At 36.0% G+C, this 19328-nt stretch overlaps 1 protein-coding gene across 1 annotated transcript; it reads left to right on the forward strand.

The window, feature by feature from the left end:
- The first annotated feature begins 868 nt into the window (after positions 1–868).
- LOC149564792 (uncharacterized) lies at positions 869–3249 on the forward strand. The gene is made up of 5 exons (XM_089816962.1): positions 869–1216; positions 1809–1975; positions 2056–2285; positions 2569–2600; positions 2696–3249. The coding sequence occupies exons 1-5, from the start codon at positions 1018–1020 to the stop codon at positions 3157–3159; spliced, it is 1092 nt and encodes a 363-aa protein (XP_089673088.1). The 5' UTR covers positions 869–1017; the 3' UTR covers positions 3160–3249.
- The last annotated feature ends 16079 nt before the right edge of the window (positions 3250–19328 follow it).

Here is a 19328-nt window from a genome sequence, read left to right on the forward strand (position 1 = left end):
TACTAATAACCTGATGGAAGCTCTGGCTATCTTGGTTGCAGTGCAACAATGTTGTCAACGTGGCTGGCAAAGAATTATTTGCGAGACTAACTCGCAAGTGGTTGTCAATTTATTGAATAAAAGGAACTTTATGACTGTGAATTGGCATTTGGCTCTGGTTATTTAACAAATCATTTAGCTATGTACTTCTTTGGATTCTGTGTCTTTTATGCACATTCCTCGCGAGTGGAATGGTGTGGCTAACTGTTTGGCTAAATGGGCCTCCGAGAATGGGCTGCCTTGGAACATTTTTTATCACACGATGCTTCCCCTTGATTTATTTCAGAGGCTGGTTCAACTTGTTGATTAGGATAAAGCTCTGTAATTCTCTTTGTTTCTTGTTTTGTTCTGCTCTCTTTCGTTTTCAATAAAAATTTTACCCCTCTTTTAATAAAAATATCTGCCGAACACTAACATTACCCGCAGCCAAAGGAGTTCCCATTATTGGCGGGTCAAACGTGGGAACTACACTAGGATGTAAAATGACAACCGGACGGTAGCCGGCCTCAATGACAGAAATGACGGGAACATGTGTCGGCATTATGGAGCAAGTCCTGTTGGTCGGAAATAAAATAAATGGTATGGTATATGCCTTTCAATAGCAATGGACGGACAGATTTGATTCAGTCGTCAACTTCTGGCCTTAGATTGATTTTTTAAGTTGGACACTTCAGTATATTAGGCATGGCCTTAAAATATTTAATTCAACAAGTAAAACATTAATAACCTTATTAAATATTCATAGAGTAGGAATAATTGTTAAAAATGATTTTCCAAGGGCAATTCCACATCTACATGATTTAAAAAGGGGAGAAAAGACATAATCCAAATTGTGGCAGTTTCCTCGGCGCTTCCAAATACTTTACCAAGAAACTTCAGGGTTGACTTGAAGGCTGCTCTCAGCTGATAAATAGGATGACTATCCAGGCTTGTGAATGATCACTGAATAACAGTCTGATATTGCAGTCGAAGAAGAAGATGCAGATAGCAAAGAAAACACTGCCGCATCATTTCATTATCTGCATTTTAGTTGTGGTAAATCTGTACACTTCAGTTAATGAAGAAACGATCCTGAAATATTGCAACCATGGGAATTGTGAAGCGGTCGAAAGTGTTGCACAATCAGAACCATATGGACTCCTACACACGCCGCCAGTGAGGGAAATATCTTATGCGGGTACTCCCACCTTTCTAATGGACTCCTTTGTCTCATAAATTGTTAAGAAAAATATAAAATTGTCTCGTTGGAAGTTAAAGAAACAGAGATTTCTTAGATAAATTTACAGAGCTCCTAAAATTAGAGAAATTTAGAGATTTGTTTTTAGAGTTCTGTATAAAGTTGTTCACTGTTCCAATAGAGAAAATCAGATTGTAAAGAATGGTAGATATTAGATTGTTCTAGATGCATATTACATTCAATATAAAATGGAATATTCTCTCAGACATGCACTCTGTTATGATTTGTTTGTCTTTGATTGTGTATTTTTAACATTAATTTTTTATAGATCACATTCCATGATCTATCATTTAGAATGAGAGAATGTAAGAATAGAATGACAAAATATACAGACCAAACTTCACAAATGAAGAATAAGACTGACTCTAATGAAAATAAAAGAACAGCGATCTACACATTTTAAAAAGCTGAGTTTTTTTTGCAATGAGTCATAAGGCTAAAAATAACAGTTCAATAAGTTACTCCCTTTAATTTCAGCTCTAATTTAGGGTTGGAATGTTGAGCTCATATTTGGTTTTCTGGGTATACGCAGCGGTTGAGCCTTTGGACTTACAAGAATCACAAGTCAAAGAAACGAAAACAAGTGCTCTCATGGCCTTCATCATGAAAGGAGGATGTGAAGATTTCACTGACTCGCGAAGTTGCTTTATCGGGCTTTCAGGGAATTCTATCGGGCTTTCAGGGAATTCTAGTGTAGAGGTAATTTTTGCCAGGTGACCTCATTGATTTTTTCCCTCTACATATAGTATCCACTCATCCTTGTCCTTCAAATGCTACAGGTATTTCTACCCCCTGCAAATGCTGTGCCCTGTTCATTAAAAATAAATATTTCTGAGGAAAGAGAGGAAGCAAGTGCGTGGACATTCGTGAAGCCATTTAGTCCAGGAATGTGGTGGGCAATAGCAACAATTATGATATATACATCACTTGTGGTGTGCCTTCTTGAGCAAAACATAAACCCTCTCATCTATACAGAAATGTCCATTACGGAAGTCTTCCTTCTCATCTGGTATTTTACAATTTCATATCCCTTCTTCTTAATTAAAAAGACAAGTAAATAAACAAACGGAGTTTGGAATCTGACTAATTAAAAAACACTCAACTCTTAAACTTCACTTAGTTTTAAGTGTGCTGATTTATTCCACAAATGGATGACATCATAGAATCCTTAACTGGGTTCAAAGTTGTGTCGTCTTCTTGTTGTTATACTTTTAAGTCAACTGTTATACCCTATAAATGAGCTATATTTGTAACATATCCATTCTCCTATTTTTTAACCCAACCATTTACAGGTCTGCAGTCTCTACTATGTCCTTATCTCAAAGTAAGTCCTCGCCCTATCATTTTTCCAAATCTCTACAATTTAGCAACGATTCGAAAATCTTGGTTTGGTTTGAATATAAAAATACTACTTTGCAGATGTGAGGATCGAGAGCAGGTCGGCTCGAATTGTTATTGCAGTTTGGCTTCTTGTGATGTTCATCATCGTCTCCAGCTATGCGGACAATTTCAATTCGAGGATCAATGCAGAAAAAGGGACTCGAGCTATGGGAGAGACGCCCAAGAGATTAGGCGTGAAGGATTTTATGGGGTGGTTCATAATCACCCTGATGGTATCAACGATGGCTTTGCTCATCTTCTTCTTCAATCTCCTCCATGCCTCGGGGGCTGCCCGGGAAGGGACTGGTCCGCAGCTGGAAATGTTACCGCCAAATGACGATCCAGAAGAGCAATCCTCTGTTGAAGGAGAGACCGTGCAAACAATGGGTATTGTTATTAGTAATACTAGTGAAGCAGAGGAAAATACATTGGTCGAAGCTTCCTCAGTTTCCATCCTCCACACGGCTACTGAGTCTCCGTCCATGGAAGGCCAAAATGTATAAACGGTATCTCTAGTACCATGTCCCTTTCAATTTTAATGCTATTAGGTTCAACTGAATGCTTAGTAATTATTGATCCTCTAGTTTCTTGTATTCTGTCACAAGTTTCAAATTCAAATTTTTAAAGTAAGATATGTACATTTTCATTTATTTTGTAAGAAATGTAGGGTAGTTCTAATATTTGCATTTAAAGAGGTGTAATTGTTATGCTGATGGTAAGACATGTCTTGTTTAATATACTATAAAGTTCAAGAGAGGGAGTACCTAGTGTATTACCCTTTCTCTTTGGTCCTATTTTTTCTTCCTTGTGTATCTCATTTGACTTCTCATTATTCTCCTCCTTGTCTTACACTTTTCTCTTTTTTCTAACTGCTTATTTTGTGTCTTCTTCTTCATCCTCTTTCAAAAATCTCTCTCTTTCCTCTCTTATTTTGTTCTTTTCATTATGCTCTTTCTTCTCCTTCCCTATCTTTTCTTTGTTTGTCATGTTCTCCTCCGCTTTCTTCTCCTCATCCTTTTCTTTCCCCTTCTTCTTCTCCCCATCCTCCTTCTCCTTGCTCCTTTTTTGCTTCTTGTTCTGTGTCTCCTCGTCTTTGTCTTCCTCCTCCTTCTGCTTCATCATCTTCTCCTTCTCCTCCTTAAATAGTCATTCCAACTTTTTTATTGGGGAGTAAATGGAAGAGAAATTCTACTTTTGTAAGAGACTGCAATTTTTTGTGTGCATAAAAGTTAAAGATCTTCAAGACCAATAACATCTTATTTAGTTCTTTAGTTCATCTGCAATATTGTGTAAATATTTCTTCTTCCAATTTCAACAATCTACATGTAATTTAATACCTTAAAAATGTGCAATGGTTACATCGATAGTAAGATATATCTTTTTTAATATACTACGAAGTTGAAGAGAGGTAACACCAAGTGTATTCCCCTTCTCCTTTTGCTACTATTTTCTATTCTTCCTTTCTATCTCCTTCTCTTTCAACTCCTCATTATTCTCATCCTTCTCCTTTTCCTTACTCTTTGTTTTTGGCTAAATCGTTCTCTTTTTACTCTTCCTATTTTGTTCTTTTCATTATGCATCTTCTTCTCTCTCCTTCGTCATTTTTTCCTTCCCTGTCTTCTCTTGCTTTATCATGTTCTCCTCCTCTTTCTTTGTCTTCTTGTTCTTCTCCTCTTCCTTTTCTTTCTCCTTCTTCTCCTTATCCTTCTTCTCCTTGCCTCCTCCTCCTCCTTGCTATTTTTTTCTTCTTGTGTTGTGTCTCCTTGTCATTGTCCTCATCCCCATCCTTGTCCTCCTTTTTCTTCTCCATCTGCTTCATGTTCCTTTCTTCTTCCACTTCTTCTTCACCTTCACCTCCTCAAATAGTCATTCCAAATCTTTTATTGGAGAGTAAATGTAAGAAGAATTATACCGGTGTAAGAAAATGCAATATTTTGTGCGTAAAAGTTGAAGATCATTAGGACCAATATCATCCTACTCATTTTTTTTAATTCATTTGCAATATTGTGTAAATATTTTGTCTCCCAATTTCAACCATCTATATATATTTTAAGACCTTAACGCCCATCAATTATAAAAAGGTTAACCTTAAGCCAACCTTAACCATTATTTGTAACTATAACTAAAAAATGGCATCTTTTATTTAGTATTTATTTTTAGAACATATTATATAATAACCACCTACATTTGAGGGTTCAATTCACAAAATTGTATGTTAAACTAAAGTTGGTCAAATGTATATCATTAAATTAAATTTGGTCAAGCTTATATCATGAATACAATACTTTTTATTATTATTTATTTAACATGATATGTAAATATAAATATTATATCTTTTAATATTCATTATAATTGACATACTTTATTATTTATTTTTATAATAAATTAATTTGAAAATTGAAAAAGTTTTTTTTTTTTTTTGGGAAATATTTAATATAAAGTCAAGTAACATGAGTCTCACCCTAATTTCTTAAAACGTATCTTTGGTGGAAACTTAAATATAATTAATTGGTAAGGCAATGGTTAAGCTAATCATACCCTAGCCTTACATTAATGTTATTGATTTTTTGACATATTATTTATAGTTCTATTAGTTTGAAAATTATAATTAAATTTATATCAAAAAATTTGATAATTCTATTAGTTTGAAAAGGACAATTAAATTTAATGAATAGTTATTAATTTATCTTAATTATTAAAATATTTTCACTTTGTAATATTATGAATAAATATAAAGGTAATATAGGAAGTTTTTTAATATAGAAAAAATATCTTATTAAATTTAACAAATTCAAATTTTTTTAATTTAAATTAAATGTAATTTATTTAATCAAGATTGTTAACTAATAAATAAAAAATAATTAAAGTTAATTAAATATGAAAATATTTTTTTTGTTTAACAAAATTATAAGTAAATAATTTTGATAAATTTTAAAATATAATATATATTTAAGAACTTTAATTACAACTCGCAGCTGTGGGGTATGTCTTTTGCTTGCATGGGGGGTTTTTTGGTGTTCAAGGGTGCATGGACGAGCTTGAGCGTTCAAACTCTTTTTGGCAGTGGGTGGATGCATTTTACTACATTTTGTTTTGACTATTAGGTTCTTGGTTGGGGGTTTTGTTGTTGGGATTAGAGACCATGGGTTTCTTATCCCATCTTTCTTTGCTAGTGGATTTTTTGAGCTTTCCCTATGGTGAATCAGGGTTTAGTTTTATCTCAGATTACCTCTAAGGATATGGAGATGGTTGATGTGTCTTCTTCAGTACATGCCAATGGTGAAGATCAGATGAGTAAACCTACAATGGGAGATGGGGTTTCCTCCTCAAAAGGGATGCCTTGAATTAAAAAAGTAAATGGATGTTTGGAAAGATCTGAGGACTGACCTATTTTGGTTATTCAACCTAAGAAAATTTTAGAGGATGTTGAATACTGGCATAATCATGCCTTTATCTACAAATTTTTGGGCCTTCATCTCTCCTTACCTATGTTGGATTCCTGGGCTCGTCGAGTTTGGAATCTCGAACGCAATATGGAGATTATTTTGGTAGCGAATAATTTTTTTTGGTTATCTTCTCATGCATGTTGAATAGGAATAGGGCATTTGAAGGAGGCCCGTAATTCTTTAACTAGATGGGGCTTTTCATCAAGCCTTGGCATGGGCTTCAATTCAGTCGAAGAGATCCCCTCACGGGTACCTGTGTGGGTTCATTTGCCAAGACTTCCTTTGGAGTTTTGGAGGGAAGATATTCTTCACTTAATCTCATTACTTCTTGGAAATCTTGTGGGAGCAGCTACACAAACTCAAGATCATAAGGTAATTTCTTATGCTCGTATTTGTGTAGAAGTTGATTTAACTAATCCATTACCAGATTCTATGGAAATATGCATGGGATCCTCTTCTTGGATTCAACAGCTAGATTACGAGACCCTTCCTTTTAGATGTTGAATTTATCATGAATATGGTCATTTAGTCCACAAATGCCCTAGATTTAAGCCCGCTCCCTTGGATGTCTCTGGACCTCTTAAGGGGGACAAGGGGAAGGCTCCACATCTTCTAAACCTGTGGATAATGAGGGCTTTACTCAGGTTAAATCCTGTAACAAAGGCAAGGGTAAGAAGAGAACCTGGCTAGATAGACACAATGATGGTACTTTCAATAGATTTGATGTTCTTGAAGAACTGGTACAGGAGGAAGGTATTTCGGTTGAGCTTTCTTCTAGGGATAAGGGTCTACATGAAGTTTAGGAAGAAGAGGCAAAGAAGGAGGATCAGTTACTATCTTCAAAGGATCTTTAGAGTGTACAGATTTATATGGATCTACCTTCTTAGGTTCAAGATACCAGGGATCCCCAAGGGTCACAGGCTCTGATGAGTTCAATTGTGGTGGTACGAAATCCCCCTTCTCCAAAGGGGGCCTTAGATTTGGCCAAGGGTAGCAAAGCCCATCCTACTTTAGGCTTACACTAGAAATCCTTTTAAAAGGGGCCTCTTGAGAAACTGTCAAGGAGTGGCAAAAAGACTAATCAAGAGAAGGTCAAGATTATGGGGGATACTTTGGTTGAGTCTGGGTCTATGAAACCCATTGATTCCCATTTCTCCCACCCCCATAAATGATTGTTCTATCATGGAATGTTTGAGGGTTGAACAACATCCCTAGACAAAAGGTTGTTCGTAAATTAATTGATTCTTAGTTACCTGATGTGGTTTTTATTCAAGAAACTAAGCTTACAGTGGATGGTTTGGCTAGTTGTGCTTCGCTCATCTAGCCCCAGGGAAATTGTTAAGGGTGGGAGCTCATAACAGTTCAGGGGGGTTTCTTGCTTCTAGAACCCAAGAAAAGTACTCCCCTTATGGTGGATTTGTAGTCGATCCTCTATCTCTTTGGTTGCATCTTGTTTGGCGGCTGGAGAAAGGTGCCTTCTATCCAATATTTATGCTCCTACTGATATTTCAAGAAACTCAAATCTTTGGGCTCACATTAGCTACATCCGAGCCTTAGACCCATTTCTCCCATGGATTTTGGCTGGTGATTTTAATTTTGTTACTAGTTTAGATGAAAAACATGGTGGGGTTGCCAAGTTGGACCCATCTGCAAATCTTCTCAGGGATATGATAGATTCCTTGAATCTCATTGATGTGAAGCCAACTAATGGTGTTATTACATAGAATAATAGGAGGTGTGGTGTTGAGGCTATCTCAGAAAGGCTCGATAGATTTTTGGTTTCTTGTTATTAGATGAACAATAGATTGATCACCAACTCAAAAATTCTTGATTGGAGAGGCTCTGATCACTGGCCTATCAAGCTCTTGGTTGCTACTTATGGAGTCACCAAAAACCCTTCTTTTAAATTTTAGTTAATGTGGTTAAGAGATCAGTCTTTGCAGGATCTTATGGTGGATTGGTGGTATGAGGGGATGCCTACCCATGGGACGACAATGTTTACTTTTTGTAAGAGGCTTCAACATGTTAAGTATAGGCTTAAGAAGTGGAATAAACAATGTTTTGGGAACCTACAATCTCTACTCAGGCTAGTTAGACAACATCACTTGGTTGATTCAGGATCAATGGAGGACCCTTGATCTAAGTGAAGTAGAGTCCTTGGTTCTTAAAGGATTAGAGGAGTGGGAGCTTCAAGAGGAGATCTTTTGGAAGCAAAAATCTCATGTTGACTAGCTTTAGGAAGGGGATAGGAACACTGCATTCTTTCATAATTTGGTCAAGGCTCAAAGATAGGGGAATTCTTTCTCCTCTTTGATCTCGCCTGAATGGGCTCATCTCTCTTCTAATGTTGATATTTCTAGTGCCACACTCAACTATTTTTCAAATCTCTTTTCTAAGGAGGATCTTGATGCTAGGGATGAGGAGAGAGAAATCTTGGAATGCATTCCTCACCTAGTCTCTACAGAGATGAATGGGGCTCTCTTATGTCCTATTTTTCTATCTGAATTGGATTCTTAGTTGTGTGACCTCTTCTTCCTTTTCAATTCTTATAAATGGGGAACCATCAGATTCGTTTAGTGCTTTTTGGGGACTTCGGCAAGGGGACCCTCTATCTCCTTATTTATTCATTATCATGGTGGAGGGTCTTGGAAGATTTATTAAATCTCAAGTGGAGCGGGGTCTTATTCAAGGTTGGAGTTGGAACGACTCTCTTCCCTCCTATTCTCACCTTCAATTTGTGGATGATATTGCACTGATGGGCATGACCAGAGTTAGTGAAGCTATGAACTTCAGGAGAGCCTTAGACATCTATTTGAAGGCTTCAAGTCAGTGTATTAATGATGAAAAATCTTCCATTTACTTTTTCAATACCCCTCAGCCTATTCACAATAGGATTGCTAGGATCCTTAGATTTTAGATTAGTTCTCTTCCCCTGATATACCTTGGGGTCCCTTTGGCTTTGGGATCTCAGTATAGATTGTATTGGTAGGGGATCTTGGATAAGTTTCAGAGTAAAGTTAGTCATTGGGCTTATAGGTGGCTTTCTTCTGCTGGGAGAGTGGTTCTTCTAAAGACTGTGGTGCAGTCTCCCCCTATTTATAAGTCTTGTTTGCAAGTTCCCCCTTCCACCTTTGTAATGGATTTTGATGCTTGTTCTTAGTAGTTTCTTTGGTTTGGCACTCTCCTCTCATCGAAGTAGAGTTTAGTTAAATGGGAATGTGTTTGTAGGCCAAAGCATGTTGGCAGCCTTGGTCTTAGAACTATGGCACTTGTTATCATGGCCCTGGCTACCAAGTTGTATTGGATGTGGTGCAATAATCAGCAATTAGATTGGGCCAAGATTCTTACTCACAAGTATTTTCCTAGTGTTGATAGTTCAAATGTGTCGCAACTCACTTTGTTGGGTAAAGGTTCTTGTATTTGGAATACCCATAAGAGGGCACTCAACTGATTATGGAGGGTCTCTTTTGGATTTGTAACAGAGGCTCAGATGCTCTGTTTTGGCAGGACTCTTGGGATGGTCACCCGCCCACGATCTCTAGCTTTCCCCAGCTTTAGCCTCTTTGCCACACTTTTACTAATGCTGGGGTTTAAGGTGGAGCATTTTAAGATTGTCAAGTGAGCTGACTTGTTGGAAGGATTCTCAAGAGTGGTCTATCGATGGCTCTGATGAGGATTGCACTCTTCTTTCTCATGTGTTGGAGAATATGTTTTGTAGCTCCCTCAATGGGAGGGATTTTTTGGCTTGAAGTCCTAGCCCAAAAGGAAAATTCTCTGTGGCTCAAGGCTATGCTATACTTGACAGGAACCTACATGGTCCAGCTGAAGTGCACTGGTGGAAGAAGGTTTGGAGTAACTTTTCTTGGCCCAAATATTTTTTTTTCTTATGGTTGTTGGCTGAGAAGAAATGTCTCACTTGGGAGAATCTTTGCAAAAGTGGCTTTCAAGGACCTTCTATTTGCTTCTTATGGTTGCACAATGAAGAGTGTATCTCTCACTTTTTTTTTTCTTTGCCCTTTTTTTAGGGAAATATGGCACAGATGTTGGGAGGCTTAGATTCATGGTTGTATTGATGCCACTTCTCTCATTGACTCTTGGGAAAGCTTGGGCAGACCTCTAGCAAAGACTTCTTTCTTGTAGATTTCCTGGATGGTTGGGCTGATTTTTATTCTCTGGAACCTTTGGTTGGAGAGGAACTGCATAATTTTTTGTGACTCTAAGTTAGATAGCCTTCAGTTGTGGAGGAAGATTCTTAGTAGGCTTCAAGAGACTATTTTTTCAAAGTGTGATATGTTTGAAAGTATAGATCCTGGAGATCAAACTATTATGAGATAATCAAGGATGCACTCTTGAAAAAAGGCCTTTCCATGGAAAGAAACATGTTTGTAGGGCTAGGCGATGGACTCCTCCCTCGGCTGGGATCTTGAAGATTAATACTAATGGGTCTTATGGGGGGAATCCTAGTCATGTTGGTATTGGGGATATAGGTAGAGGTAATGATGGTGGTGCAGTTTTTCTCTTCTCTATTTACAAGGGTCAACACTCTAATAATCTAATCAAGGCCCTTGCTATTAAGATTGCTATGGTAAGAGGATGCTCTTTAGGCTGGAAAAAGATCATATGTGAATCTGACTCTCAGATTGTCTTTGATATGTTGAATAACCAGAGTTTGGAGAACGTTAATTGGAAATTAGCCTCTTTGGCCAAACATATTCTAAGTCTATTTAGTTCCTTGGATTATGTTTCCTTTCATCATATCCCTCATAAATGGAACAGAGTAGCGGATTGTTTGACGAAGTGGGCTTCAAAGAATGTGGATAGTTGGGATATTAGCGGAAGGGATGAGTTACCTTCTAAATATCATGGGATTTTTTATTACCTATTATTGGAAGATAGGAATATATAGTGTTGTTGTGGGCCTTTGTCCTTTGCTCTATAATTTGGATTTGATTGAATAAATTTTTACCCCTTTTTCCAAAAAAAAAAAAAAGAACTTTAATTATATATCAATTATTGTCTAATGAATGTTGATTATTATTAAAATTGTATTTTTTATCAAATATTTATATTTTTAACAAATTTATAGGTCAGTAAATAGTATAAATCTAATCTTTTAGCTTTCCCTCATTTATGAAGCTCTCTATAGAACTTGTAGAGTGTGAGGTGGTCTAAAAGTGTCATTTTAAAATGTTCACTCAAAATCCACCAATACAACCACCCAAAAGCTACTCACCCAAAAATAGTACTTTTTGCACAAATGGACCAATCAACAACCAAGAAAACTAAAAAATGAACAAAAGTAAACATCTATTGATGTTCATGGTGATTCTTTTGGCATGTTTGTGTGGGCAATGACTATCTAGCCATATCCTTCAGTATGGTTGGACACCAAGATCATGTTAACATGAGTGCTAATGATATTCCTATGGGGGAGTATCCCAACATTGCTAGAGCATTGGGAAGATTGGTAGCATGACTACGTGTCATTCATGGTTGTGTTTGTTATTTATGACAACATACTATTAATACTATGACAATAGACAAAGATTGAGTTAGCATGGATGGATTATTATAAATAAGGTAATGCGGAGTTGAGGGCATGTTCTACAGAGTGTCCTGATCTTGTGGTTAAGTGCGTATGTAGAAAGACAAAGACTGGTGGTAGTTATTCAAGAATTACAGAAAATGGTTTGTAGACATAGTTCCTACAATACAGTTTGTGATTATGGGAGTATATCTCCTAACAGGGACAGAATCTAGATGAGAAAAGTTAGATAGAGGTAGAAGACATCCTGATGATGACATCAGTGATTGCATGAAGTCCGAGGTTGCCCATGTGGAGGAATTTTAAAGACTATGAGATGAAAGTGTTATGTAATCATGAAAAGATGTAATGTAATTATCTTAATGAGGTCCTATTGTGATTTGTAGTTGGGAAAGCCTTAAGACCAACTCAGTGAATTGTTTTGAGGACTAGATATAAAGGAAAGTTTGTTTCCTTGGTTGTAGTGTGGATTTTTGTTTATCAAGGGAAAGAAGTATTTAGTAAATGCGAGTATGTGATCTAAGGGATTATTGTGATGTGAGTTTACATATATGGTATTAATATAAGAGAATTTTTGTGTGGAAGAGGCATGGTAAGAGGATAGAGAAAGAGTTGTTGAGATCAGTTGTATTTATATTATACTGAAAGGAATAATATAGAGGCTAGTTGGACAGTGAGTTCAGTGGTCTTGCCTTTGATGTTGTTTGGATAGTGGGTACTTTTACCTTCTACAACTCCTAATAGGGTTGGCACAACTATTAATAGGGTTTGAATCTCCTTACAGGGATTCCTTGAAAAAAATCTATTTGTGAAAAAACCTTCCAAAAATATTGAACATATCTTTTATATAACTTTAATACTTAAAATAATAATAATTTTTTTAAAATATCTAATATTTAGTAAATTTCCCATGAGTAATGGTAACAGTATGTTTAATTTTTTATATTAGGAGGAGGAGGAGGAGGAGGGGGAAGGCAAGGGAGAGGAAGAAGAAGAAGAGGAAGATGAGAAAGAAGAGGGCAATAAGGAAGAAGAGGAAGAAGACAAGGATGACAATGAGGAGAAGAAAGAAAGGAAGACGAGGAGGAGACAAGGAGGATGGGGAGAAGAAAGAAGAGGAGAAGGAAGAAGAAGAGGAGGAGAAGGAGAAGGGGAAGTAGGAGATGGAGGAGGGGGAGAAGAAGAACAAGGAGGAAAAGAAGATGGAGGAGGAGAAGGAGAAGAAGGAAAGGAGGATGAGTTAGAGGTGAAGGAGGAGAGTACGAGGAAGAGGTAGACAATACTTCTATAATTTATGATATTCAAACTAAACAAACTATTGCATTCAAACTATGCAAATTTGTGAAATTGAAATGGTAGGAGAAGTTTTGCAATTTACCATGTGAATCAAAGTACGATAAGTATGAGAGAATGAAAAATTTTGCAATAGTGAAACATGTAGTCCATCTTTTCCAAATGATGCAATATATCTTACTATAATCCTTCACTTAGAAAGAGAGAAAGAAAAGGAAAAAATGAACATTCTTATTTATTATCTAATTTTCTTTTGCTAAATAGTATAATATTAATTATATTTTTCTATCAACTAAAACATTGCACATCTTTTAGATGCAATAGATAGTTTATTTATAAAAAAATGATATGGATATTATCGTCCAACCTTGAAAGCCCACAAGAATTTTCACCAATTGAAATTCATGACACGTTATAAACACCATTCACTTTCCAAAAATCTTTTAAGTCATCGTATTATTTCATTGGTAAGAGATCTTATAAACTAATCAAAGTTCCCATATGATAGCCTATTGACTAACTATTATATACTAGGAGTTGCAAGTTTGTGTACATGCAACAATAAGCGATAGGAGTAACCTATTTTATAATAGAAACTTAACTTGTGAAATAGTATGCAAATTTTGAAAATATTTCATTTCCATAACATCTCCCTAGGAAAAGTTTGGAAAAAAACCAAAAAAAATGCACCATGATTAGAAAATAAAATTAAGACAAGCTATTTTAAATGTATAAGTTTGTGTCATCAACATTTAAGATCACACTACTTATTTAAAATATAATTGCTATGTATAATAAAATTGCAATCTTCAAAGAATAGTTGAATAATGTATACAAATTCATATATAAAATACATTTTTTCCAAGAATTACACTTTAAAAAAAGTAAAGCTTCAACCAATCATAGATTTAAAAGATCATTACCTATAAATAATTATAAGTTTCAATGTCACTTTAATATCTGAAAGCTTTTATGTTTGAAATTCAAGCTTTCACAATTTAATAGCTAAAGTGAGGACAAATTTACATAATTCAAAATCATTAGCTTATTTGTCAAAATCTATCATATATATATAGTTAAAAAAATCAACTTACTATCATACAAATTGGTTATATTTACTTTAAATAATATGAATTTGTGAAGCATATAAATATCACCATCAAATAGTAAAAATTGAATAATTCACCACAAGAAACAAAAGGAAAAGGAAATATTTAAGGAAGCTATCTCATATAAAGATTAACAAGAATTAATCTCTCTAGTCTCTTAAGAATCATTATGCATGAAGAAAAGTTTGAAGTAAAATGATTATTTGTGATTTCTGATCCCTACCATTTTTTCCTCAATCGCTAGTTGGCCTAGTTACATTTGGCTTGAAAGAGTAACCATTTTCATTTGAAAATTATTTAAGCCCCCTCATTATATAGTTAAAACTCAAGAATATTATACAAGAAGAAATCAAAAGTCAAAGAAAATATTAAGGAATTAAAGCCAAAATTGAATCTTTTGGCTGAAATTGGATGCAGTTGTGACCAATATTAATATTTTATCTAACTCATCTGTTGTACACACATCCATCAAAATCTGATATCTTTGACCCTTTATTGACTGCAACTCTTGCAGATCTTTACCCTAGGTATGCACTTCATCCATTAACCCAAAATCCTAGTTTGAAATAACTACCAACTTATCTGCATTATTTTGTATATGGTGTAGTAATTTGAGATTTCCTTGTATAATTTACACACCTTTTTCTTCAAAACTTTCTCACCATTGTTGAAAAGCTTTCAAAAATGGATCAAGTTGTACATTCTCCTTATCCCTTTTCTCAAGTGTCGCATTTAAAGTCTCTTCATAATTTTCAAGATCTAACAGACCCACTACCTTATTCAGATATCCCCTTAGGATCTCATTCTGCTTCCAAAGTGTTATTAATTCTATCTCATCCTGCTCTAAGTGCCTAAACACTTTTTTTATTCTTTTTGTCACCATTAATTTGGTAGTATCCATGGTGGGTCTCCCAAGCACGACCTCCCTGATTTGATAACCTTTTGGAGTCAAGTCCTTAATGTCTGCATGTGGAGGAGGGATAGCAACATGGACAAACAAGTCTTGATTCTGATCACTCATTACAAAGGTCAGTGTTTGTGCATCTTTTGCGGGTGACTCAAGCTTCTTGAGAGCTTCAATTAATTCTTACATTCCCTCTTCCTTGGTGGAATATTGTTGCATTTTGTTTCTAATCATCACCTCTTTCCTCAACCATCTCAAAGTATGTTCCATTAGAGATTTACCTTTTGAAGAAGAATGAATTTGTTCTGCTAGGCCTTTTACTTTATCACTCTTCTCTAGAGTCTTCTCTTTTTTTGAGAGATTCACATCAGGAGTCTCTATATCTGTTGAGTCTATAGTTCTCATCTCTGTTTCTTGGGAAATCTCCTAAGGTTGCTCACATATTTTTCCTTCCTCTGACACTTCATCGGTGGGCACTTGTTGTGGCTCTTCCTCACATTCAACTTCAATGGTCTATTCTTTGTTACCTAGAGGAAGAGGAGTAGCTGAACCTTTATCCATGCAAAATGAATCTTGATTTGGTGATGGTGGAGCTATTTTAGGTCCTTGTGACTAAGGTGGCAGATGACTCTAATCCTCTTATGGAGGTTGATTTGTTGGAGTATCCCTTATTTTTTTGCCCACCAACTCAGTGCCTATCAACATGAAATCAAAATCTGACATCTAAAAGACATCAACCCCTTCATCCTCCTGTTCATCAATCCATTGTTGAAGCTCATCCTTTGAATTTTTAGATTGAATAGGTTGTGTGGGAATGGATGGTTGTGTAATGGTGGAGCTTCTTCTCTGTTCTAACTCTATCACTCTACCAAGATGAGTCCTTTGACTCAAGGGAAGGTTATCTTCTTTTTCTTCATCATCCTCTTCTTCCTCTTTTGGAATAACTTCCAAAATTAATGGAAAGGGAATAACCTTTTTTATTACCTTTTGACTCCTCTTGACTAGAGCTTTAATCTTTCTTCTCTTGGGAGCGGATGGGGTGGCTTGTACCTCTTTTTTAGGTGGAGACACTTCTTGTACTTCTATTTTAGTTCCTTGCCCTAGTTCTAGTGGTGGCATTTGAGGATTATCTTGAGCTTGTGTGACTTCTACATTCTTTGACTCTTGTTGATTCTCTACTCCTTGTTGTGTCAATGCTTGAGTTGTTCCTTCTTTGAGCTCACCTTGTTGGGGAGAAGTTCTTTCCTCTTTCCCTTACCCTTCTAAGCCCTATAATATCCAACTTCTCTATCAAGCTAGTACACTATTCTTGGCTTCACTAGGGATTGAGTTGTGAAAGTGGGCACTATCACTTTTAGTCCTCTACCTTTGACTAAGCAGGTTGTAGCTTGAAACACTACAGTTTGAGGAACTAGATCCAGCTTGAAAGGTCTTTTAATCCAATCCCTTGTTAATTGGATAACATAACTCACCCTATGATTAATATCTAAATTTTCCTCCTTATCAATCTTTGTATTCATGATAGGTCAATCAGATGTCTCATCTCTGTTGTGCAAGGGATCTACCACATCTTCAATGTCTTGCCAAACTATCTTTAAAGGAATCTTTATCTTTAAAGCGGTGCCTTCTAGATAGAGAGTCATCCTACAATAATCCCTTATACAAATTTTGTAGTCATCCACTACATTCATCCAATGGTCCTCAATAGCATCTTCATGTTGAAATTGTTTCCCTACTAAGTACTTCACTCTTCCAATGTTATCAAAATAGGGATGAGGAGAGTTATATTCATCCAAGGGATACTAATCCCACTCAGACTCAAAAGTTGAAATATCTTATTTTTGGACCACACTAAATGGTCCTTTAGTAATGGGTCATACCTAAGTTTTCTTGTGTTTCTTCCACACTCTCTCATATGCAGACAAAAGTTGTCATGCAACCTTCAACAATATAAGCCTATCACATGGATACTTGGGGAGTTTCTTGGGATTGACAGTCATTCTTGCTACCCTCAAATAAGTGAATGCCTTAAATTGAATGCAGTAGGCACCAATTTCTATAATCTTTTCCACTGCCTTATTTGACATCCTTTTCACACAATCCCCTTCAATATCATTCACTATTCAGTATTCTTTTATGTGCTCTAAAAGCTTTTTCTTCACCAAATGGGGGTATACTATATAAGGCCATGCATTTGCATCTTGCATGCTACCCCTTCTAAATAATCTCAAATAGTCTCTTACTCTTGAAGCCATTAGGTACACCAAATAGGATGTCATATAAAACTTCTAATTATTCTTTACTACCACCAATTTCTCATCCAAGTTCTCACTAAGAATCAAAGCCCAATTAATTGGCATCTTTATTGTTCTGATGGTCTCAATGAAATGAACCATCCATATGTTCAAGCATCCTGATGCCAGTAACCCCATGACTCTACTCACAAGCACTATAGAATATCTAATATCACCTTTCATACAACCCCTTGTCATGTCCACTTTGCTCACTTTGCATTGAAGAGGAGTCTTCTTAATGAGATATGAGGATTGAATGATTTCAAATGCTTCCTCTCCATGTTCTTTATACCACCTTTCTGCCTAATGATATGTCAATATAATATACTAATCTACTCTCAAAATATGAAATACCTTCTCTATGTTCTTAGGTCTTAGATCTAGCATGATCTGTCTAGTTATGTTTTTCACAACCGTTTCTTTCGAGAATAGACTGTACTAGTATCGGGTGTGATGTTGTATTGACTAACCCTAATCTAATAAGAGTAGATATCATTGGGGACCTATTAGTACATTTTTTACATAGAACTAGGAAAGCATTCCAACCAATATGGCTGAGTTTAGCATCTTGGATCTCTAAATATTCATCGTGGAAGCATGATTTTGCCATAACACCTTGAAACTTGAAAACAACAAGTTTCAAAACCGTCTTTGTAGTGAGAGAAGATGGTGAAGAAGCCATTGAATCTATAAAAAACCAATTTCCATTAGTCTAGATACAAAGAAAAACTAAAAAACATAAACCCTAATTAGTAAAAATTATGACCCAGAACGTTAAAACTTATAAAAATAGCTAAAAAACCTAATTATTAACTTTAGAAGACAAGAAAAAGGTGCACCTTGCGCACCTGGGAGGTGCACTAAGTGCACCTTCCCCTAAAATACTTTCAACATTAAGGGTGTGCACCTTGCACACCTCATGGGGTGCACTAGGTGTGCACCCTTACAACACAAAGGGAAGTTAATATAACATGAAAGGGTGCACATTTAGTGCACTTCATTTAGCACACCCTTTACTTTCCTAAGGGATATTTCTACCTAGTAAAGGTGCACAAAAATGCACCTTGGATAGGTGTGTAGCTATACATCTTTCACTGGGTGAAGACTTAGTGTTAGGTTTAAGTTCTTTTTAGGCTCTTTTAGTTAATGAAGAAGAAACATGGTGCACACCTTGCGCACCTTGGGAGGTGCACTAGGTACACACCTTATTTTAGATATTCTTAATGTTTGGTATATGCTTTGTGTGCAAGTAAGGGAAGAGGTGAGGTCGAGTGGCACGCCTTGCAAGGTGTACAAGTGTGGGTACCAGAAGATGGAGGATAAAATAAGGTAAGGAGAGGGAAGGAGCCCTAGATTTTATAGTCTCGGGCTCTTGTGCACCTCTTGGAGGTTACAACTACGTAGGTGTGTTGATACACACTTCCAAGGGGAATTTTCTTTTTCCATAAGTGACTAGTGTACTAGTGCACTTGGTGAGGTGCACTAGGTGTGCTAGTGTGCCTCTATTATGCAAATTTTTATTTTCTCTCCAAAACAAGGTTTTTGACATCTAAGTTTTCAGGCAGAGACCCAGGTTAGCTAAAGACACTAGTCAAAAACCCCTAAAAAGACTCAAACCCTAGAGTAGGGATCCATAAAGCTAAAAAATAAAGTAGGGGGTCCCCATTTCTAGGCGAAATGAGGCATGCATTGTGAAACCACAAGAAGTCCAAAGTAGAGAATTTTGTGAAAGGTGGATGAGAATATCATGATTTAGATGAAGATTACAATAAAGTAACATTGAAGGATAGATGAAAGATGTGTAAATATACATGAATGAATAATGGGTGATTGATTTGGTTGAAGAGGATTTGGTTGCAGAGATAAGAAGCTAACAAGTAGATAAGAATATGATGATGAGGTGATTAGATTTGAATGAATGAGAAGATTGGATTAAGGAGATGGATATTTATATGAATGGAAATGTATGATTAGGATGAAGATGTAATCTTTGATAGAATAATTAAGAAGATGATGAAAGAATGATGATAATGGATAATTAGATGGGTTGAAGATGATAACATGTTATAAAATTTTAAGGC

This window comes from Cupressus sempervirens, chromosome 3, assembly GCF_028749045.1.
Source record: "Cupressus sempervirens isolate cs-2001-9-10 chromosome 3, ASM2874904v1, whole genome shotgun sequence".
NCBI lineage: Eukaryota > Viridiplantae > Streptophyta > Pinopsida > Cupressales > Cupressaceae > Cupressus > Cupressus sempervirens.